Here is a 25,766-nt window from a genome sequence, read left to right on the forward strand (position 1 = left end):
TTATCGTACAATAGATTGTATAAAAAAATCGGTCAATACGAGTCGAACTCTCACACGAAGAGTTTCTTGCGTACTTATAGTACAAGAAATAACACTTAAACCTTTTTTTTTAATTTTGATGGCAGCCATTTTGAAATATTTTTATAGCAGCAATAAGAATGCATATTCCGTGAAAATTTCAACTCTTTACTTATTACGGTTCACGAGATTTAGCCTGCTGACAGACAGATGGACAGACAGACGGAAAAACGGACGGCAGAGGTCTGAGGTCTAAGAAGTAAATAAGGACAAATTGTGTCGAGTTGGGGGTATATTGTATTTCTGAAATAGATTCAGTTTTATTTGCACTGAAGTTATGTCAATCCATTCATACCAATTTACCAAAATCATAGATATCGAAACTATTTTTATTCATTTATTTTTTGTAGTAATTTAAAATAAAATATTTACAGAACATTTTGATTATTACAATTGATATAAGACAGTACAAACATTTTTTCCGTAATATACCAAATAAAAGAGCACTTAGTCGGGTTGGTTGTTGAATAATGGGTTTTGAACTATAACAATAGGATCTTCCTCTACTATTATTATTAAAAATAAATAATAAAGAGAAAAAATCCTTAAAATAATGGCACAGCTTTATTTCTGTGGGTCATTTACACTCATGATGCCATAACATTGGGAAAATGTGACCCCATTAAGTTGATGACGCGTGCTTACGTAGTACATTAGGATGAGTTTCCACAACACCAGACCCGGGGGTATCTATTACATTTTTTGAAACTTCTTTAATACCATTGTGATTTTAAACTTGATTAATCGGAAAAGCAGCACTAAAAAGAGTTATAAAAAAATATTATAGGGAGAAAAATTCTCAAAATAATTACATTCTTCTCATCAGGGGCTTCTATTACATTTTTTGAACTGAAAATTGTTGTGATTTGAAACGAAATATGGTGATACGAAAAAGCGACACTAAAAAGTGGTATTAAAAAACATATTACAGAGAAAAGTCATCAAAATAACGGCACAACTTTATTTCCGTGTCATTTCCACTCATGATGTCACAACATTGGGAAAATGTGACCCCATTAAGTTGATGACTCGTACTTATGTGTACATAAGGGCGAGTTTCCACAACACCAGACCCGGGCAGGGTTTCTAATTTCTATCACATTTTTACCCGACTGCCCAAGAAAAAGGGGTGTAATATCTTCAGGATATGTGTATGTATGTGAGTTTCTTTATTCCACCATAACTTCTAAATGCCTGAACACATTTAGATGTATGCGGTATCGTTAAAATCAGAGTAATACCTCTATATCATGATGAAAACCTGCGTTTCTCAAAGATGTGTGAAGTCTGCCAATCCGCACTGGGTCAGCGTGGCAGACTAAGGCCTAAACCAATCTTATTCTGAAAAGAGACCCGTGCTCAGTAGTTACCCGTTGATAGGTTGATCATAATGATGATGACGTTGAGTCCACATTTTAGCCAAACTGAAATGTAAAACGAGTACAACCGCGGGTTCAAACGTAAAAGCTTAATAAAAGAGAAAACAATTTTTTAGCTTCAAACGTTTCAACATTCCGAATACATTTTAGCAAATCATCGTATTTTATGTAAAGACAGACATTTGGTACATGTATCAACTCGGCAGCGTCGTTTATCATGGTCACATTTCATGACATAGTATGTAGATTGTAGGTTATAATATATTTCGCTATATTACTTGTCAAAATCTTGCTTTAGTAGAGTAAATACTTACCCACCGTATAGGTATTATCTTTTAAAATTTTAAGCACTTAAGGGCCGATTTTTTATCATCTTTTGAAAGTATAGGAAATCTGTCAAAACGTCAAATTTATTGCTCAGATAAACCTTATTTGACGATTGAAAAATCAACCCTAAGAAAATTTTACAGCTTTCATTTCAGCATACTTAATTTAACAAAAGAAGCCACGAAAAGAAGCTTAACTTTTCGTGTAAGGGTGCATGATTAATGGCTTTTTTATTGATGAAAACAAAAAACAACGTTTAAAGTAAGAATTTTTATTAAAATCTCCAAACAGTCTATGATATTATCCAAACCAGCTAACGAAAAACAAATTCCGACGCTAACCAGATTGCTTCAACAATTTCGCTTTTGTATAGAACCACAATAGATCACTCTATAGGTATTCATCACAGAATTCAGAACCAGCATACTTAGAAGTGGTAAATAAGCGTAATTTTATCATCCCGTAGATGTCTACTGAAACATCAGCACCTATGATAACAAGTGTAAATTAAAAATTTATAACACCCCCAACAAGTGAAGGTTACAAGTAACTAGAAAAGAGCTGATAATTTCCAAACGGGTGAACCGATTTTCTTGGATTATAGCTAAGAACACTCTCGATCAAGCCACCTTTCGAACAAAAAAAAACTAAATTAAAATCCGTTCATTAGTTCAGGAGCTACGATGCCACAGACAGATACACAGATACACACCCCAAACTTATAACACCCCTCTTTTTGGGTCGGGGGTTAAAAACAGTCGTATTTGGACTATTTGGCTCCGCCGTCAGATTTGTGAGCATAACAATACAAGGTTTTGCCGCCATCGTTGATAGGATTTGAGGGTCGAAATACAATAGCGTCAGTGTAAAATGGACCCAGGGTAAAATGGTTCTTAATTTAACGTCTGAAATTCAGTACCACTGATATTAGGTAATTTCCCATAGTTTCCGCTTGGAGATAGATGTGTCCATGTTTTAAGAGGGCTCTCTCCGTCACTCGTTTCATACAATCGTAGTTCCAATTTCATTTGAATATATTTTAAATTCGTTTCAATCTATGTCATCGGTTGTTCGAACTGCGTGTCCTGCCCATTACCACTTCAGCTTTGCAACCCATTGAGCTATGTCGGTTACTCTGCTTCTCCTACAGATCTTTTCCTTTCTGACTTGATCACGTAGAGGAACTCACGCCATCACGTGCAATGTTTTAACGTCTTAAGAGGACTTTCTCCGTCACTCGTTTCATACAATCGTAGTTCCAATTTCATTTGAATACTAAGCAACCAAAGTCCATGAATTTTTGCAGAAATATTCTAGAAACTAATCTATGTCTGTGGTTTTCCAGATTTCTGTTAAAATATTCGGTTTCAAAGTTACGCGGTCTTAAAAATTTTCATATAAATCTTTGAGCCCCTGTAATTTTAAAACTACATATTTTTAGAAAAATCTAAAACACTACAGACACAGAATATATTAGTTTCTAGAATATGTCTGCAAAATTTCATGGACTTTGGTTAATATTCAAATGAAATTGGAACTACGATTGTATGAAGCGAGTGACGGAGAGAGCCCTGTTAATCTATTTTCAGGATATTACAAGTTATTACAATTAATATTATCTATGCTACCGCTGCAGACAACTCTATTTCCCAAATTACTTTTCGCGCGTAAAAAGCTTTATGTCTATCAAATGAAAAAAGCAATCGCTCATGATTGTTTGGTTATTGTTCGAAAGAAATATAAACCAAACAGTCTGGAAAATAAAACGGGAAAGATTACAAGCTTTTATAAATAGATAACTTTTAATCAAAGATATTGTAAAACTCCAGATAGGCAAAGCGAGTACAATTTTGTGTTAAAACTGGCCAAGTGCGAACACACGGTAGGGTTCCGTACTATCCCACAAACAACTTTTTAGAGTTCCATAACTCGAAAGGAAAAACGGAACCCTTATAGGATCACTTTGTTGTCTGTCTGTCCGTCCGTCCGTCCGTCGTGTCTGTCAAGAAACCTATAGGGTGATTCCCGTTGACCTAGAATCATGAAATTTTCATGTATGGCGGCCATTTTCAAATTTTTATAATTTGTTGTTACAGTACAGTACAGCGACAACTCTTTGAAATTTCAACTCTCATACTTATTACCGTTCATGAGATACAGCCCGCTGACAGACAGACGGACGGACAGCGGAGGCTTAGTAGGGTCCCGTGGGCACTCTTCGGTATGGAATTCTAAGATAGAAAGACTTTTTGTTGCCATCTGTCCCCCAATCCTCGATAGCTCAACGGTTGAGGCGCGGACTGAATTTCGAAAGGTCGGCGGTTCAAACCCCACCCGTTGCACTATTGTCGTACCCACTCTTGGCGCAAGCTTTACACTTAATTGGAGGGGAAAGGGGGGTATTAGTCATGATTAGCAGCATGGCTAATATTTTTTTTTTAAAGAAAGGAAAAAGAAAGAAACCACATATATAAACGTAAAGGATCGCGCGCCGTACGAGCCTTTGTATTGTAGGCTTTATCAAACCTGTTGACGTCAATAACTCGCAACATATTGGCCGCTATAAACTTTAATCTCACGCATATATTGTATACCGCTCTGGTTATTAAAATACAGTAGGTATGCGTAGGCTGTATAGCTATACTATACCTACCTAGTATACCTCTAAGTTGTTACAAGTGTAAATTAAAAATTTATAACAGCCCCGACAAGTGAAGGTTACAGTAACTAGAAAAGAGCTGACAACTTTCAAACGGCTGAACCACGCTGAACACTCTCGATCAAGCCACCTTTCAAAAAAAAAAAAACTAAATTAAAATCGGTTCATTAGTTCAGGAGCTACGATACCACAGACAGGTACACAGATACACATATACACAGATACACACATCAAACCCCTCGTTTCGGGTCAGGGGTCAAAAACACTCAGAAATAAAAGAAGTTAGTGTGTTCACACGATTGTGATCAAGTAAATCACTCAAAAATACACGTAATAAACCGCACCTGCGCAGCCCGACAACATGTTTTATCCGTAGCAAGAACTCCTCTCTTCTCCTCTCCTCTCTTCTTCTCTCCCCTACCCCTCGCCTCTCTATTACGATCCGTCGATCCGTTGCACCGTTTTATCGTGATTGAAGGACAAACCAATAAACCAACAAACAATCACACTTTCGTAATTATAATATGGATAGTGATGAGTAGTGATATACGAGTACCCAGCGCGAGTGCCTTATTTTAGAACTAACTGATGCCCGCAGCTTCGCCCGCGTGGATTGGTCAGATCCCCTGCAGCATCAGGATTGCGGAGTTGGACTCCAAATTTTTTATGAAACAACGTCGCAAAGTTCCTCTATCGATTAAAAAAGAAATGACGCAAATCGGTTCAGAAATCTCGGAGATTTCGGTGTACATAGGTAGAAAAACACAACTCCCTTTTTGAAAGTCGGTTAAAAAAGTAGCCTATGTTACTCCCTGGTCAATTCTCTACTTGTCTGTGAAAATCCCGTCAAAATCGGTTCAGCCGTTCCCAAGATTAGCCTTTTCAAACAGACAGACAGACAGACAGACAGACAAAAATTTTAAAAACGTGTGATTCAGTGTTGGTATCGTTCAAATAACCATATGAGCTTAATATGAGGTAGTTATTTCGAAATTACAGACAGACATCCCAATTTTATTTATTAGTATAGAAGTATAGATTACAGACAGACACTCCAATTTTATTTATTAGTATAGATTGTGTGGTATTGACTTCACGTGCCCTAGAGACCAACTTTTAATGATGAAAGTAGAGCACCCATCCACCTTAATGAATTAGATTGACCTTATGAAAAGTTTCAAGTGGAAACTTTCAGCCATTACATAATAAACAAAGTTACAAGCTGCTGTTCTCCAGCCTCGTTATAATAATATTAATTTTAGTACTTTTGAGTTATGTCTAATTGTCTAGTGTTACCAGGATCGCGATGATGGTCGCAGCGACCAACATTTTATCCATACTAATATTATGAATGCGAAAGTGTGTCTGTCTGTCTGCTACCTTTTCACGGCGCAACAATTTAACCGATTCTGACGAAATTTGGTACAGGGTGAGCTTATATCCCTGGGAGGGACATAGGCTACTCTTTATCCCGGAAAATCAATGAGTTCCCACGGGATTCCTGAAAGAAATCTAAACGTCGGACTGAAATAATTCACATTTCAAAAGTTACATTGTTATTCTAAGAGATAATAAAGGCTTATTCTTTTCTTTGCATAATGGAAATATCTCATTGTGTCATAGATATAAGGCTGAGAACACACGGAATCTACGTACGGTAGCAAAAAGTTTTTTCATTCAGACGCAGTTTCCTCTCTCAGATGCGATCTTACCTGGTGGTTGGGGATAATGCAGTCTGAGATGAAAGTGGCTAACTTGAAAGGGGTATGAAACTTATATTAAACTAATAACCCTTATCGGTTTTTAGCCATCGTACAATTACTTAGCGGCACGGCTTTGCCGGTAGGGTGGTACCTAGCGATGGCCGAAGCCTCCCATCAGACCAGACCAGAGACAATTATTCAGAAATTATAAATTCCGGAATTGACCCCGCTGGGAATCTAGCCGCAGACCTCAGACCGCAAACCTTATCACTGAGCCAGGGAGGTCGTCAAAACGTAGGAAAAGTGTGAAAGAATATTATATTATTATTTTTATCGAGTAGATAGGTGTTCATTAAAAGAGCTGATTTTTCATTTTGCAGGTTACATAATAAATATTTTTGGCAATATAAAATTATTATGGGACTTCGTCTGTGTTGCTGTTAGCTGGCGGGCGTGCTCTGCCTTTTTGGAGTGTTTTTTTTTTTGTTAAAACATGACTAAAACGGACTGGAAAGCACTCTAAGGGGGTGCTGTGCGTGTGAAGGCGTGCGTCGGTACAGACGAGGTCCATACTTATATAGTTTCCCTAACTTGTTACAAATAACTACAAACTTGACATTGGCTAAACTTTGTAAAGCCAGACGAGAGAGAAAAAAATTTATAATGTATTTGCAGCTTTTGTACCGTAGGTACTTACTTGTAATAATAGCTTAATAATATAATTAAAACTGAGTTAGGGTAAGTAAAACATTGCTAACTCGAACTCTCGGTTGGTTTCAGTTTTGCGGCCATTAATCATACACCTCAAAGTTTTATCGCAAACAAATTCGAACAAATAATGTGAGCGATACAAAATGTTGCTTTTTGTCTGTAACTGGCTTTACGGTGGTTTAAAACGGGAGGCGGCAGAGCAAAAAATGATCGTTGTGGACTTGGAAATGAGCGCTGGGCTTTAGCCGGGGCTGTTCATAACTTTATTTACAACTAGCGACCCGCCCTGGCTTCGCACGGGTGGACATTTATTTTTTCTATTTTCCGGGATAAAATATAGCCTATACGGATTCGGAAGAATCCCTCTAAGTAATGGTAAAAAGAAATTTTGAAATCGGTCCAGTAATTTTTGAGCCTATTCAATACAAACATACAAAAATACAAAAATACAAAGGTATTATAATATTATATAAGCTCTTTATAATATTAGTATAGATGTCAACAAAATATGGTAGTCAAAGGGAATTTTGAGCTGGTAATTTTTTTGAGATTTTTAGGGCTCCGTACCTCAAAAGGAAAAACGGAACCCTTATAGGATCACTTTGTTGTCTGTCTGTCCATCTGTGCGTCTGTCGGGTCTGTCAACCTATAGGGTACTTCCCGTTGACCTAGAATCATAAAATTTGGCAGGGAGGTAGGTCTTATAGCACAAATAAAGGAAAAAATCCGAAAACCGTGAATTTGTAGTAACATCACAAACAAGTGTAAATTAAAAGGTTATAACAGACAAGTGAAGGTTACATACAGTAACTAGAAAAGAGCTGATAACTTTCAAACGGCTGAACCGATTTTCTTTGATTATAGCTAAGAACACTCTCGATCAAGCCACTTTTCAAACAAAAAAACTAAATTGAAATCGGTTCATTAGTTTAGGAACTACGATGCCACAGACAGATACATAGATACACACGGCAAACTTATAACACCCCTCTTTTTGGGTCGGGGGTTAAAAAGAATAAAAATATATTCATGAACAAATAACTACTATTTTGAGCTGTGTTGATAGGTCAGCCAGTCAGTCAGTCAACTTTGCCTTGTATATATTTAGATTTCAGCTCAGCTTTCAAGATATACGAACTATAAAATAACTTTGTAAAACTGTAGAGAGTCTTAAAATAATATGGAATGAGGGAAACTTCGGGAAACTTCATAACTTATTTCTTCTTCTACTAACTTTACTTAGATGCAAATAACAAGTGTAAATTAAAAATTTATAACACCCCCGACAAGTGAAGGTTACAGTAACTAGAAAAGACCGAAAAGACCTGATAACGGCTGAACTGATTTTCTTGGACTATTCCGCGCCTACGATCTAACGTATCTGAGTTTTCCAAAACATCATTTTCAAATAAATAATTATGTATTTAGGCAACGTCCATCTTGACAGCTTGACATTTGTCAATTGACATAATATTATGAACCTAACGGTTATCTAACCTTCTTTTCTACAAGAAAACTAGAAAAGAGCTGATAACTCTTAAACGGCTGAACCAATTTTTTTGGATTATAGCTAAGAACACTCTCGATCAAGCCACCTTTCAAACAAAAAAAAACTAAATTAAAATCGGTTCATTCGTTTAGGCGCTACGGTGCCACAGACAGATACACAGATACACAGACACACAGATACACAGATACACACGTCAAACTTATAACACCCCTCTTTTTGGGTCGGGGGTTAAAAACGATCGTTCACTGTCACTTTGCAAGTTTGCGCCCACTTTTGAGCGACACTATTAGTCATGCTGTTGGCAACTCGTAATCTCATAAAAAACTTGGAAGGACATGCTCTGAAAATCCCATAAAGGAGAACTTTCTAACTTAGAACTCCTTTACATTTTAGAAACTTTTATAGTAAAGAAGAGTAAGTTACCTGGGACCTAACTTGATTCTTGATGGCAGAAAAGTTGTACCTTAAATACTAGCCAAACCCTATTTTAAGAAAAACCTTTTTTGCCCAGAACTCTTGAGTATAAATTAATAATTCGTCTAATATCCTTTTCCTTACTAATATCACAAATGGGAAAGTGTGTTTGTATGTTGTTTCTTCAATCACACCGCAACGGAGCAACGGATCGCCGTGATTTTTTACATCTATTGTACAAGACCTGGAAAATAACATGCTTATAAGCTAGGTACTTTTTATCCTGGAAAATAAAGTTTCTATAGTTACTATTATTATAAAGAAAGAGTGAATTTTATGAGTTTGTATAATATGTGTGTTGCATTGTATGTATCAATATGTTGATGTGTTTAAAGAATTAAAACAAGTGTAAATTGAAAAATAACACCCCCGACAAGTGAAGGTTACAGTAACTAGAAAATAGCTGATAACTTTCAAACGGCTGAACCGATTTTCTTGGATTATAGCTAAGAATACTCTCGATCAAGCCACCTTTCAAACAAAAAAAACTAAATTAAAATCGGTTCATTCGTTTAAGCGCTACGATGCCACAGACAGATACACAGATACACACGTAAAACTTATAACACCCCTCTTTTTGGGTCGGGGGTTAATCTGCATACCTGAAGAATTCTCCAATAATATTCTCAAAGGTATCTAAAGTCTACCTCCAGAACTACCGCACCTACTTATCTGAAAAATTCTTTCACTATTTGAAAGGTAAGTAGGTACGTCATTCCAGATGACCATGGCCATGGGTCATTATGTTTTTCAACCCGGGTGAAGTCGCGGCGGACCGCTAGTATCTTACCTGTGTATCTTACAAATGAAATACAAACACCTTGACTCCACGCAATAAAAAAAAATTTAACTAAGTATATATCTTTTGCCTGTTGTATATTTTATGAACATAATGATCTTATTGACAGGTATATAATATCTTAGATACAGTACGTTAGTTTTGTAGAAACGTTTATTAATTTACTTCGCCTGTCCGTCCGTCTCTGGAATATGTATTCTTATAATATAAACTACAGAAAAACCGGCCAAGTGCGAGTCAGACTCTCGCACTGAGTTCCGTACTCGAGTATTTTTTTAGACATCTTGCACGATAAATCAAAAACCATTATGCATAAAAATAAAATAAGTAATTTGAATTGGTTTTAGAATGTACAGAAGCCCTCTCATATTATAATACACCGTTTAGTATAATTATCTTACTTTGAAAATTGAAAATACTAATTATTTGTTCTAAATGTTTTTTTTTGTGATGTAACCACTAATTCATAGTTTTCAGAATTTTTACTTGTGCTATAAGACCTACCTAGTACCTACTTGCCTTTCATGATTCTATATAGGTCAACGGGAAATACCTACCCTATAAGTTTTCTCGACAGGCACGACGGACATACAGGCAGACGGACAGACAACAAAGTGATCCTATAAGGGTTCCGTTTTTTCTTTTGAGGTACGGAACCCTAAAAATGTACTGAGCACGTCCATACGGCCTCGATGTTAAGAATATATTACACGCATAATATATTTTGTTACTACATACATTTTTACGACCTCCCTGGCGTAGAGATGAACGTTGTACCTACTCTTTGACAGTAGGTTCGATTCCGGACATGGTCATTTTAGAAATTAGTATGGCTAAGCTAATCCGGTCAAGTGCAAGTCGCACTGGCACACGATGGGTTCCGCTATCGTACAAGATATAACACCTTTTGAATTTTTTTATTTCGGTGTAAGGACGGACGCACGGACGGATAGCGGAGGCTTAGCAATGAGATCCCGTTGGCACCCTTGGGGCACGGAATTCTAAAAATGCAAGAGAACTCCTGCTATTGTGTGATTGATGCAAGCAGGTCACGACCTTCAGTTTACGAGTACGACTATAAAGGTGTAAAATGTCCTAACGCCACATTTTAGCTGTGCCGCCAAGCCATTTGGCGTTCTGGTACGATGCCGTATAGAAAAAATGGGGTATGGGTTTAATAAATGCTGCCATACCCCTTCCAGGTTAACCCACTTTCATCTTAGACTGCGTCATCACTTACCACCAGGTGAGATTGCGGTCAAGGGCTAACTTGTATTTCAATAAAAAAAAAGGTAAAATGGTAGAAGAGAGAACCTTGTCAAGTAAAGAAACGTAATTATATTTTATTGGCATAGATTAAAGAAAACTAGAGATAATTCAAGAAGAAAAGATTACCATATTATTCAAAATAGGTACTTGCTTTTATCTAGAACTTTTGTATTGCAAATAAGGGTAATTTCGAGTTCCAAAGGTTTTTCAAACAAGTCTTTTCTTGGTTTTATTCACTGTTCGAGCTTGTTAACATCTGAGAAAATGAGTCAATGGGCACACTTCACTTTTGTAACATTCCCTCAAAAATCCTAAAAGCAAAAATGCTTTTAAGATTTTGCGAGGAATACGTCGGCAAAAATTTGAAAGATTTCGATAACTTGACGTTTTTGGCATCATACAATTACGCTTTTGGCAGTTATGAGTATCTACTATCTAAGTGTAAAGTTATCTAAAAAAATCGCGATTTTTCGGATTTTTTCCTTTACTTGTGCTAATATCACCTACCTACCTGCCAAATTTCATAAAGTACCCTATAGGTTTTCTTAATAGACACGATAGGCTGACAGACAGACAGACAGAAAACAAAGTGATCCTATAAGGGTTCCGTTTTTCCTTTTGAGGTACGGAATCTTAAAAATGTAATAAGTAAGTACCGGAGTTACATTTTTAGGGTTCCGTACCCGAAGAGTGCCAACGGGACCCTATTACTAAGACTCCGCTGTCCGTCCGTCCGTTTGTCTGTCAGCGGGCTGTATCTCGTGAACTGTAATAGGTAGAAAGTTCAAATTTTTACTATGTGTTGTTATTTTTAATTATAGCGGCAATAGAAATATATATTCTGTGAAAATTTTAACTCTCTACCTATTACAGTTTAGGAGATACACCCCGCTGACAGAGGCGGACGGACGGACAGCGAAGGCGAAGTAATGGACCCTATTGACGTTTGCACCCTTTGGGTATGGAAACCTAAAAAGAATCACGAACTCAAAATTGCATACGGGCTCTCGAACCTTATAACAAAAGTTATCAAAAGAAGACTTATCAGTTTTGATACTTCCCCATACTTTCATCAAAAGTACAAACTTTACGTCAGCTGTGCCAAGTTTGATCAAAGTTATTAAAAAACTTTCCAATTTCCTGTACAACTCACAATATAAATTATTTAATTTAACAGAAAAAAGGGTCAGGAAATTAAAATAACTTTAAAGTGAAAAACTTTTTTCCATTAAAAGGTTTTTTAATGTATTAAAAACCGCCCAAGTGCGAGTCGGATTTGCATACGAAGGGTTCTGTATCTTACAATATATTTTAACATTTTATGTGCAGCACTGCAAGTTTATGACAACAGCGCCATCTATGTGTGATTAAGTAAATTAATTTTTTCGTGGACATATTTTATTTTATTTTTGTGATGTAGTTCCACAAATTCACTGTTTTCGGATTTATTCATTTACATACGTTTATACGACTTACCAGCCTACCAAATTTCATGATTCTAGGTTAACGGGAAGTACCCTGTTGATTTTCTTGACAGACACGACAGACAGACAACGAAGTGATCATATAAGGGTTTTGTTTCTCCTTTAGAGGCACGGAACCCTAAAAAATGAGCTCGGTGGCTATCATTGAGTGTTAGATTTAATCTATTATACTGGACGTTAATTCCACAGAACACACCATACATCTAAACTCTATAGAAACTAATTTTGCCATTGCTACAGCTATTTTTCTCAAAAAATCTAGTTTTTTATGTTTTCAAATAACACATAATCACAAACAGGCGATGTAGTATTAAAAGAAGTCTCTCTCTCTCGTCTGGCTTTACAAAGATTAGCCAATGTCAAGTTTGTAGTTATTTGTAACAAGTTAGTTAAAATATACAAGTATGGACCCCGTCTGTGCCGGCGCTCGCTGACATACGCACAGCACGCCTTTATTATAAGAAAAAAATAACCATTCATAACTCTTACCGCCTTATAAAGATACCGCCTTATAAAGGTGGTACCTATTTTAAATAGAGCAGAAGTCGAGTTTTCGCTTTGATCTTTATAGTGTTTCAATGAAACAAGCTTTTCAACGCGGGTAGCTTTAAAAATGTCAACTCTACGTAACTCTACATAAAATGCCGTGAAAACCCGACGCTTTTATGCTTGAAGATGTTAGCTGTAAATATATCAGAGCGGACGTATGAATGGGATATTCGTATCATATATTTTTAGATATACGTGTATTTGTTAGAGTACTTCGCGGAACGAAAAACAAAAACAGTTTTATTAGGTTTTCCTGTAAGTTTCTGACTTTAATACGATTTTTAGGGTTCCGTATCCAAAGGGCAAAAACTGAGCCCTATTAATGTCACTCTGCTGTCTGTCTGTTTGTTTGTCCGTCCGCATGTCACAGGTATCTAGCTCGTAAACGAAATGAGTTACAAACCTGAAATTTTGGTATTAGGTGTAGAACATTGACACAAAACCAAATATTAAATTACGAATTAGTGTAAATTAAAAATTTATAACACCCCCGACAAGTGAAGGTTACAGTAACTCGAAAAGAGCTGATAACTTTCAAACGGCTGAACCGATTTTCTTGAGCTAAGAACTCTTGATCCAAGCCACATTTCAAACAAAAAAAAACTAAATTAAAGTCGGTTCATTAGTTTAGGAGCTACGATGCCACAGACTGATACACAGATTCACAGATACACACATTAAACCGCTAGTTATATGTATAGATACTTCCATAAAGGATTTAGCTATTCTAGGATCTAAAGGCACACTTTTTTTTCAAAGAATATTAGCCATGCTAATCATGACTGATACTCCCCTTTACCCTCCAATTAAGCGTAAAGCTTGTGCCAGGAGTGGTTACGACAATAGTTCAACGGGTGGGGTGTGAACCGCGACCTTTCGGAATTCAGTCCGCTCCTCAACTGTTGAGTTATCGAGGCTCAAACTTTAGACATAAGGTACTTACAACAGATATTTTTCAATTGTTCCAGGGGGAGGACCCCAGTCTTAACTTCACTTACCAACTGAACCTCACATCGCTGATCGAGGCGTCCCGGGGAGTGGAGAATCCTAATGTACTCTTGGAGAAGTTCTCACAGAACAGAAAAGTCGATGAGCCGACGAGAGCCTTACTTCTCACCTTTTATGGAATCCTGGTAGTCATCGGCGCAGTTGGAAATGCATTGGTGGTCATTTCTGTAAGTACCTACCTACCTATGAAAACTTTCTGTATATTTTTTTAAGTTAATAAATATAAATAAATAAATAAAAATGTATTATATCCATTTCAGTGGACTGAACCCTTCACAGGGCTCTCTCCGTCACTTATTCCATACAATCGTAGTTCCAATTTAATTTTAATATTAAGCAACCAAAGTCCATGAAATTTTGTAGACATATTCTAGAAACTAATATCTGTGCCTGTGCTGTTTTAGATTTTTCTAAAAATATGAAGTTTTAAAATTACAGGGGCTCAAAGATTTGTATGTGAATTTTTAAGACCGCGTAACTTTGAAACCGAATATTTTAACAGAAATCTGGAAAACCACAGGCATAGATATTAATTTCTAGAATATGTCTGCAAAATTTCATGGACTTTGGTTGCTTAATATGCAAATGGAATTGGAACTACGTTTGTATGGAGCGAGTGACGGAGAGACCCCTCTTAAGTTTCGCGCTGGATCTCATCTGGGAAAATATTCAAATTTTAATTTGCCTGTATCCTATATAAATACATTATTCGTTTAATAAGCCAGCCATAATAATTTAACCTCTACCACCTTAAAAAACATTAGATATACTCAAAATCATACTCAAAATCTATTTGCTTCTAAAAAAAAATTTGGTCCCTTCCCGCACGACTGCGCCAGACGTTAAAATATGGACTTTCAATAAAAGTAAAATAATATTTTAGCGAGTTTACTATTTTAGTTAAAAACTGCCTATTCCAATTAGATACGTACCTAGCAGTTTTAAAGAATTTATTTTACTTCGACCTAATTTTACCTTTCGAAGCTATCCGACTTCTAGTTTTCCGTCTCAATTATTATTTGCTTTAACAATATTACGAAAGTCATTATTATTTTAATAAACGACCAATTATAATTTTCCAAGAATTTTACACTTACAGTAAAAGTTTCAAAGATATTTTATTCGTTCCCACACAAGAAAGTTACGATTTCAAACAGGTTTGTAATGCGTTCAAAGTCAGAATAGGAAAATCAAAAACCTTTATCCAATGTCACTCGAAAATTACATTTTGCAAGATAACTCAAAATTTAAAAAACCCCCGACACAATGACCTCTATAAGAAAACTAGAAAAGAGCTGATAACTTTCAAACGGCTGAACCGATTTTCTTCGATTATAGCTAAGAACACTCGATCAAGCCACCTTTCAAACAAAAAAAACTAAATTAAAAACGGTTCATTCGTGGGTTAAAAACACACGTGGGGTCCCTACAAGAAAGTACGTATTGTGAAGCTTTGGTCTTCAAGCACCGAAGTACCTACTTGAACTTGACTTTTTATCAAACGCGAACGTCAAAACGCTCGCTTAGTATGCAAGCTTGTATGAAGTACATAGATGTGACGTCATACACATTCGACGTAATTTGACGTACTTTTTTAGTTAGATCGATAATTTAAAATGGTTAGCAAACAAGAAATTAGCTCTAGTATCGACAATTTGTACAAATAAGTCGATACTAGAGCTAATTTCTTAAACTGGACCCTTTCAAGTAAAGATTTTTATATAAACCTGTGAGGATGATACTGCCATTGGCGCAATTAAAGTGCCATAAGCCTACATTGTCGTATTAGTTTACAAATTGCGAAAAAGCAAATTAAATTTGAAATTCGCGGGTAGACCCGTCGCATCCACCAACAGTGGACGTGGATTTTACGAATTTTAGAATACCCTCTATTTAATAATTAATAAGAAATAATTTATTTTCGACATCTAAGGCATCATCCGCAATGATTGATTTCCTTTTACAGGTGGTCAGAAAACCAGCAATGAGAACAGCACGGAACATGTTCATAGTCAACCTCGCTGTGTCCGACGCGCTGGTCTGTTGCGTTGGCACCCCACTCACCTTGATGGAGCTTTTGACCAAACATTGGCCATTGCCGTCTTGGCCAAGCCTGTGCAAAGCATGCGGCGCTATCCAGGCTATATCAATATTCGTGTCAACTATTTCCATCACCGCGATTGCTTTGGATCGATATCAGGTAAAATGTCACCATCAAGATCAACCCCATTACCGGCCCACCACTAAGAACAGGCCTTTCTCACATTGAGAAGGGTTTAAGCTATACTCCACCACGCTGGCCGATTGCGTTGGTAGATGATGATAGACACGCAATGCGATACATGCTGGATTAAAATAAAAATTATGTAAGACCTCTGGTTAGCAAAAAAAGCAGACAATACATTCGAGTTTGCTCAACTTAGGTATGTTAAAATTGGTATGCTCTTCGATGAGGTTTTAGCTCAAATATTGGCCACTGCCGTCTTGGCCAAGCCTGTGCAAAGCATGCGGCGCTATCCAGTCTATGTCAATATTTGTGTCAACTATTTCCATCACCGCGATTGCTTTGGATCGATATCAGGTAAAATATATATAACTTACTCGTGCTGAGTTAAAATAAAAATTGGGTATACACGTGTCTCTGGTTAGCAAAAAAAAAAATTGTTAAGTGCGAGTCGGACTCATATACGAAGGGTTCTGTACCATTGTACAAGAAATAACATTTTTTTTTAATTTTCATAGTGACTATTTTGAAATGCAATAGAATTACACATTCTGTGAAAATTTCAACTCTCTAGCTATTGCGGTTCAAGAGATACAGCCCGCTGATAGACAGATGGACAGCGTATGTTTAGTAATAGGGTCATTAGTTATATATAATAGTAGTAGGTAATAGTAATAGTAATTAGTTATATATATGATAACTTAAAATTTAAAAAACCCCCGACACAAAAACCTCTATAAGAAAACTAGAAAAGAGCTGATAACTTTCAAACGGCTGAACCGATTTTCTTCGATTATAGCTAAGAACACTCTCGATCAAGCCACATTTCAAACAAAAAAAAACTAAATCAAAATCGGTCCCTTCGTTTAGGAGCTACGATGCCACAGACAGATACACAGATATACGAGTACACTTCAAACTTGTAACAACCCTCTTTTTGGGTCGGGGGTTAAAAATATCACTTGCTTTAATGGTGAAGGAAAAAAACATCGCGAGGAAACCTGCATGGCTGAGAATTCCCCATAATGTTCTCAACGTATGAAAATTTTTACACTATTTTTATCACATTGCTTTGGCACATCGATATCAGGTAAAATATTATGTAGTTTTTGGACAAAACACGCGATGTGACGCGTGTTGAGTTAAAATAAAAATTGTGTTTTAGTACCTTTTTTTCTTCTACGATAAAAATCACAGTGACATCTCTTCGTGTTGCGTGATAAAACATATTTTTAACAGGGCTCTCTCCGTCACTCGTTTCCACTCGTTTCATACAATCGTAGTTCCAATTTCATTTGAATATTAAGCAACCAAAGTCCATGAAATTTTGCAGACATATTCTAGAAACTAATATCTGTGTCTGTGGTGTTTTAGATTTTTCTAAAAATATGTAGTTTTAAAATTACAGGGGCTCCAAGATTTGTATGTAAATTTTAAAGACCGCGTAACTTTGAAACCGAATATTTTAACAGAAATCTGGAAAACCACAGACATAGATATTAGTTTCTAGAATATGTCTGCAAAATTTCATGGACTTTGGTTGCTTAATATTCAAATGAAATTGGAACTACGATTGTATGAAACGAGTGACGGAGAGAGCCCTCTTAACCCCCGACCCAAAAAGAGGGGTGTTATAAGTTTGACGTGTGTATCTGTGTATCTGTGTGTCTGTGTATCTGTGTATCTGTGTATCTGTGTATCTGTCTGTGGCATCGTAGCGCCTAAACGAATGAACCGATTTTAATTTAGTTTTTTTTGTTTGAAAGGTGGCTTGATCGAGAGTGTTCTTAGCTATAATCTAAAAAAATTGGTTCAGCCGTTTAAGAGTTATCAGCTCTTTTCTAGTTTTCTTGTAGAAAAGAAGGTTAGATAACCGTTAGGTTCATAATATTATGTCAATAGACAAATGTCAAGCTGTCAAGATGGACGTTGTCTAAATAAATAATTATTTATTTGAAAATGATGTTTTGGAAAACTCAAATACTTTGGATCGTCGGGGGTGTTTATAAATTTTTAATTTACACTTGTTCTACGATAAAAATCACGGTGACATCTCTTCGTGTTGCGTGATAAAAATATATTTTTGTTTTGGTTTTATTAAAGGTTTGCGTATGGCTCATTAGACTTACTTACCCATCTGCACATGTTATATAGGCAAATTACATGGCATCTTTACTCTGGTAAAAAAAACCGGCCAAGTGCGAAAATTTTGAAAATTTAAAATACTAATTATTTGCTCAAAAACATATTTTAATATTTTTTCAGGAATTGATTCACTCACATTCGTTGAAAAGGTAACCCCTTTTTCAGTGAGACTTTAATATTGAGTGTATGACTGACTTTAGTAACACACAGTTTAAAGAAGTATACTTACTTAGATCTAAAGCTTGAATTGCACAAGAGTTCCTTATAAAAACTATAAGATACCTATGAGCACTAAGAAAGGATTATGGAAAATTTATCGTTCTTGCAATTATTATTTTTTTTGATGGATATATTTTGTGCCTTAGGGAGTGGAAATACACTGTACTGTTATATTTCGTTTCAATTCTCTGCCAATGTGAATCAACCCTAAGGGGATAATCCCATTGGGCACACGGCTAGTCTTCCAATAAAACTTAAATTGTCTTTTTGCACTTGCCCGTCACGTTTTCCTCATACTAAAATAACTGTACCTACCTTTATAGCAGTGGCGTGCAGATCATAGAGGCATAAAAGCACTGCTTACCCTAGTTGTCATGGTTCAGTGCTGATTTTCAATATGAGTTGCCACTCAGTAAGTTACTATCTATTGAATGTCTACCCTGACTCTAAATCCTGGGCACGCCATTGTTATAAAGTATTACTTCGTAGAATAACAATAATATCTATAATTCTCATTTAATTTGCTACCTATATGGGGCGTCTTCAAGGGGGGTAAAGTAGGAGATAATGGAAAATCCTACGATATTGAAAAGGCACACTGCTAGACATCTCACAAATTAGGTACGCTAATATTCATCTAGCCCTAACCAACGTAATCCCCAAGTCTATATAACTTCATAACAAATTAGTTCATCTCAATATTCCACTAAACTGTTTAGATCTGTTCAGTTGTTTATGTACAGTTTGTAATATATCCACAAATAGACTGTTCCATTTAACTTTGAAGTCAGACATCGATTTTCTTCATCGGATATACTAAAGTTATAGCTAGGTCTCAGGAGCTTACCAGTCTTCGCCGATACTAATTGCCTACAGTACAGAAAAGTAACATCTGCTAACCTGGGAGCTCCTCTTACATTAAAAAAAAAATACTAGCCAAGTTTATCATGATGACTATATTCCACTTTCCCCTCCAACTAAGCGTAAAGCTTGTGCTAGGAGTAGGTACGACAATAGTGCAACGGGTGGTGGGTTTGAACTGGTCACCTTTCAAATTTCAGTACGCTCCGTTAACATTAAACATTAAACACGCGATAGGTAAACGGCAGGAGGACTTTTTTTGAACATAACATGAGCATCTTTCACAACCTTGTTGAACGTCATGTGGTCGACATCCAATCGACTCGCACGAAACGTTTATGCTCAACGTTTCTGATACGAACCGATCATCATCCTCATCATAGATCCTTCCGAATTTTGTGTGTTTTCTGCCACACATAACCTAAATACTTTTAAGGCAAGAGTTAATAGGCACCTTCCAGGTTCTAGGTTCTAAGCGCGCCGACCTAGACCTCAACATTGTTTATTTAAGCACTAGAGGATGCCCGCGACTTCGTCCGCGTGGATTTAGGTTTTTAAAGATCCCGTGGGAACTGTTTGATTTTCCGGGATTAGAAGTTGCCTATGTCAATAACAGGGACGCAAGCTACCTCGGGTACCAAATTTCATGCAAATCGGTTAAGCGGATGGGTTTTTAGGAATCCCGTGGGAACTCTTTGATTTTCCGGGATAAAAAGTAGCTTATGTCCGTCCCTGGGATATAAGCTAACCCTGTACCAAATTTCATCAGAATCGGTTAAGCTGTTGGGCCGTGAAAAGGTAGCAGACAGACAGACAGACAGACACACTTTCGCATTTATAATATTAGTATGGAAGTATGGATGATTGTCGTCAAGCGCAAGCCTATCATGCAATAATTAAAAAAAAAACTGATTGGTTTCAATATATCCCGCGAAAAAACTTTGGATGTCTGTGACATGAAACTTCGGGTACGGAACCCTGAAAAAATGAAAATTTCGAAAAATGACTATTTTTGAAATACGTTAGTCACATCAGGTGAAGAGTAATCAAGATGAGATCCTGAATCCTGATCAAATACGTCTCACTTTGCATGACATTGAAATAATAATGTCAAGTACCGAATGAGTGTTTATTTATGTTAATTGGATTCAGGATTTATGGGCGTCTAGGCTGAGAGTCAATTACTTATCCTGGTCCAAGAACCTGTGGGAAATTTTGATCAGGTGCTTTTTTCTTCCTTCTGGGCACGATATACCGCACTTCGCCGATTTCGTTTGAATAAAATAGAATAGAATAGAATAAAAAAAAGAATAGAATAGAATTTGCTTTGCGAATAGTGTCTCTACACTCCAGAGTCGTCGCTCAGCGATTCTGATAAAAAAGCAAAATTGTTAATTTCGTTCTTCTTAGTTTCAGAATAGGTAAGTTAGTCTTTGTAGCGTGTTTTCGAAATAATTTGCAACACTTTGTTTCTATGCACTTAATATAATAAATATATTCAATTACGAAGGTACTATCGGACACAGCTTTCGTCAATAAAATTTATATTTGAAAAAAATTTTAACTTCATGACTCTAATTTGAATGTAGTAATATGCTGTATTCAGGGAATAAAACAGGTAATAAATAGGTGTTATGGTTCCTCGATATTTTCGTGGTTTTATTTATTAACCTTACGAAACGATTTGCCTCTTTGTTTTTAATTCAAAGTGCCTAAGGGAGTGACCTTCTGGCATCAGTTTACCTTTCCACTTATAATAATAGGCATCGCCTAGGCAACAGTGCTGCATCATCAATTGCCAGCAGGTCTGATTTTAACCAAGCGCTAGTCCAAATAAATCGCTAGTCGTAATAAATTTCAAATAAACTTTCAGTATATCAATATATATATTATATTCTGTCATTAAACCATTTTTCTTAAATAATTTTTTATTATATAATATATTTAGAGCCTCGATAGCTCAACGGTTGAGGAGTGGACTGAATTCCTAAAGGTCGGCGGTTCAAACCCCACCCGTTGCACTATTGTCGTACCCATTCCTGGCACAAGCTTTACGCTTAATTGGAGGGGAATGGGGAGTCATGCTAATCATGACTAATATTCTTAATAAAAAAAGTAAAAATCAAGCACCTTCTCAAAATTAGCTACAAGCTCTCGGGCTATCCCGTTTATCTGCACACTTCTAAGCGTGGCACGATTAATCACCTTGCGATTTATTTATTATCGTCTCTTTACACGTATATAAAGCAGTCTTGCGCTGACTGACAGACTGACAACGTACACAGATATCTACTGAAGAAAGATGAAAATAATTATTCAGCGTGATAAAATATTCCTTTTAAGGGTGTGTTAAACCGGGTGCAAAATCAGACGGCGTAAGACGTAGCGTGTAGAAGTGTCTATAACTCAAAATTTAAAAAACCCTGACACAAACCCCTCTATAAGAAAACTAGTAGAGCTGATAACTTTCAAACGGCTGAACCAATTTTCTTCGATTATAGCTAAGAACACTCTCGATCAAGCAACCTTTCAAACAAAAAGACTAAATTAAAATCGGTTCATTCGTTTAGGCGCTACGATGCCACAGACAGACACACAGATACACACGACAAACTTATAACAACCCTCTTTTTGGATCGGGGGTTAAAAAGAGCTGATAACTTTCAAACGGCTGAACCAATTTTCTTCGATTATAGCTAAGAACACTCTCGATCAAGCCACCTTTCAAACAAAAAAAAAACTAAATTAAAATCGGTTCATTCGTTTAGGAGTTACGACGCCACAGACAGATACACAGAAACACAGATACACACGTCAAACTTATAACACCCCTTTTTGGGTGGGGGGTTAAAAACGACCTTCACCAGTGGATGTCTAACGGTTAATGATGAGATGGTTCATGGTGATAATAAAACCCGTAGACCGTACCTGCCAGATTCTGTTAACCTTTGATTAGGTAATCAGCAACATCATCAATCATCATCATTAGTAACCGATAGTCATCCAGTGCTGGACATAGGTCTCTTGTAGAGACTTTCACACGCCACGGTCTTGCGCCGCCTGAATCCAGCGGCTCCCCGCAACTCGCTTAATGTCGTCCGTCCACTATAACATCTCCCGCGCAGTTGGCTAATCTCTATATATTATGATGATCAACCCATTTTCCGCCCCACTACTGAGTACGGGTCTCCTCTCAAATGAGAAGGGTTTAGGCCATAGTCTGCCACGCTGGCCCAATGCGGATTGGCAGACTTCACACACCTTTGAGAACATGGACAACTCTCAGGCATGCAGGTTTCCTCACGATATTTTCCTTCACCGTTAAAGCAAGTGATATTTTAATTGCTTAAAACGCACATAACTGAAAAGTTAGTGGTGCGTGCCCGGGATCGAACCCCCGACCTCTGATTAGGAGGCGGACGTTTTAACCACTAGGCTATCACAGCTTTTTTTTGTTCTTTTTTTTCGTTTTTCAATCTCTATATATATCTATAGGTATATATATAAGTATTTTAAAAAATTCCTTGCGACTTGGTACTATCCAACACTAGCACTTCTCCTTTCAGCAAAGGTTGCCTGGTAGAGATTGCTCCAAGAAATAAGGCCGCCTTCGCACACAATTGTTTTTTCTGTTTTCTTCTTTCTGTGTTGTGATCCTTTACATGTGTTTTTGTGTGCAATAAAGTGTTCTATCTATCTATCTCTAAGGAGATTGACCGCCGCCGTGACACGAAATTCGGTCCGAGGACATTATTATTATTGATTTTGTATGAACTCTATTATTTATCAGTTTATCATTGAAGAGTTCGTGTAATGAACCGAATACCCAAACACTAGAGAATTGATAACGCCACTTCATAATGCTGATAGCACGGTGGTCTATTAAATATGGAAAAAATGTTGAGCAAGCTATGACACATTGTAATTGAAATTTATTATCCTCACTTTGTTTTTACAGGCTTTTATTGAAATTGAAATGTTAATTTATAGAGAAAGAGCCAGTGAGGGCCAGAGCTTCGTTATTTTTAACCCCCGACCCAAAAAGAGGGGTGTTATAAGTTTGACGTGTGTATCTGTGTATCTGTCTATGGTCTATGTCATATGGCATGTTTGTTAGCTAATTGATTTGTTGGTTTGTCCTTCAATAAAGTCGCAACGTAGCAACGGATCGACTTGATTCTGTGTATCTGTCTGTGGCATCGTAGCTCCTAAACGAATGAACCGATTTTAATTTAGTTTTTTTTTTGTTTGAAAGGTGGCTTGATCGAGAGTGTTCGTAGCTATCATCCAAGAAAATCGGTTCAGCCGTTTGAAAGTTATCAGCTCTTTTCTAGTTACCTACTGTAAGCTCCACTTGTCGGGGGTGTTATAAATTTTTAATTTACACTTGTATATTGAACGTTTCTCTGCGCATTGTCGGAAGAACGATCAGCAACTATGAAGTTTAGACATCGTGGATTTGGCAATGCATGACGTGATTTCTAATAATATCCCGAGAAAAATATAAAAAATTATACTTTATACTTTGGCAAAATATTTTATATACTTTTGTTGCCTGTTAATTTCTAAAGCCACGATAACCAAAATTCCAAACTTCATAGTCCCTGTTAGTGCCTCCCTGTGTTGTGGGCAATGCGTATAGAAACTTTAACGAAGGTCCCTCACAGGCTTTTTCCCTATCACGGCCTTTATTGAAATTAAAATGTTAGTTTATATAAATATTAACTGCTGGAAATATCAGTGCGGAAATGCAGCCAGTATCCTTGACACCATTCCACGCGAGCGTGATTTGTACAATAAATTAGATAAGACTAGCCATTTTTAATAAAAAAACAGTATGATTTTAGATATACAATTTTTGTTCTTTAATAAAAGCTTCTGGATATTAAAGGTATCTTGCAAAATTCTCACAGAACACAGACTTATTCTATCGCTTGTGTACCTACTTACAATAGCGGCTCCCAGTGACTCTTACTTTTTCTTAGTTAAAAAATATACAAACTTCCCAAACTAAATACTAGGTTGTTCATATCTTCTCTCTCAAAAGCAAATTGTCGTAAATTATCGTGATGAAAAAATATGAAAATGTAACCTTATTACAAATGCAGTAACAATTATTTTTGTTTACAGTTGATCGTGTACCCAACGCGCCCTGGATTGCAAACAATGGGAGCACTAGTCACAATGTTCTTCATATGGGTCACGGCATTCATCCTTGCATCACCCCTCTACATATTTAGAAGCTTAAAAACCCATACAGTTGGTATATTAGGCTTCGACAAGATACATTTCTGTATCGAAGACTGGCCGTATGAAAAAGGACGGGCCAGCTATTCTGTATTTAGTCTAATATTCCAATATGTTGTGCCAGTTTTAGTCGTCGTGATGGCACATGTGCAAATCCACAGAAGATTACGTGGAAGGAGAAGGACTACTAGAAAAACACCTGCAATTCTTGTAGCTATAGCTGTTACTTATGTAATAAGTTGGCTGCCATTGAACGTGTTCAACTTGGTAGCTGATTTCAGTACGCAACCTATTCTGGAAGAGCAACCATTGACAATAACGTATGCGATTTGCCACATGTTTGGAATGTCCAGCGCTGTATCCAATCCATTACTTTACGGGTGGCTGAACGACAATTTTAGGAAGGAGTTCGAAGAGATCCTTTGCTGCTGCAGGATCAAAGGGCCATTGAAGAAGAACATGAGGACTAATAACAGAAAAATGGAAACGGAGCTGACCGCGTTAGCTCAGTTGGAACACACGGTTACTACGAATACAAAAACGTCACAATGCTCGCAAATTTTCTGACTAAAGTCGTGTTTTAAATAGCAAGAAACTATTGAAATGGAAAGCATCTGAACTTTTTTTATTATAGCTGAACTTTTTATAGTGTCATCAGGATTCGATGCCCTTCCTGTTAAAACTTATTTACTTAGTGCATTTAAGACTATGGCTATTTGACAAATCGCAAAAATGCTGTACTTTGAAGTGAATTGTTTATTTTTCTAAAGCATTAACAGCTATTAAATACATGCAATTAAAAACTTCAGTTTGTGAAGATTATAAGTACTTCTTTTAATTTTGTATACATTATCCCAATAAATAAAAAAAAACAAGTTGAAAACATTGCTGTTCGCAACTTGTTCTGTAAAAAATTTCTTTAACATCTTGACACTTTGAAGCCAACCTCCAGAAAATGATATGTTTAGGTTTAGCAATCAATTTTAATTGTTAGTTTTATACTAAATGTTTTTCATTTCTTAAATAATCTAAAACTAACCAAAAAACTTCCTGTGCTATTTATTTTCTTGCAGGCGCTCTATGGAATTCAGTGTCCACTGGACTCTAATGGCGGACGGAC

The 25,766-nt window shown here is 36.6% G+C and overlaps 1 protein-coding gene across 1 annotated transcript in view; it reads left to right on the plus strand.

Moving 5' to 3' along the window:
• LOC123877553 (neuropeptide F receptor) overlaps window positions 1-25,215 on the plus strand; it is a 44,039-nt gene extending 18,824 nt beyond the window's left edge. The window contains exons 2-4 of the mRNA XM_045924369.1: window positions 13,911-14,117; window positions 15,917-16,150; window positions 24,530-25,215. Of these exons, the coding sequence (XP_045780325.1) occupies window positions 13,911-14,117; window positions 15,917-16,150; window positions 24,530-25,213 (1,125 nt within the window). The 3' untranslated portion in view covers window positions 25,214-25,215. The remainder of the gene's footprint in view (window positions 1-13,910; window positions 14,118-15,916; window positions 16,151-24,529) is intronic.
• Window positions 25,216-25,766: the final 551 nt, after the last annotated feature.

Source organism: Maniola jurtina, chromosome 24 (genome assembly GCF_905333055.1).
Source record: "Maniola jurtina chromosome 24, ilManJurt1.1, whole genome shotgun sequence".
Taxonomy (NCBI): domain Eukaryota; kingdom Metazoa; phylum Arthropoda; class Insecta; order Lepidoptera; family Nymphalidae; genus Maniola; species Maniola jurtina.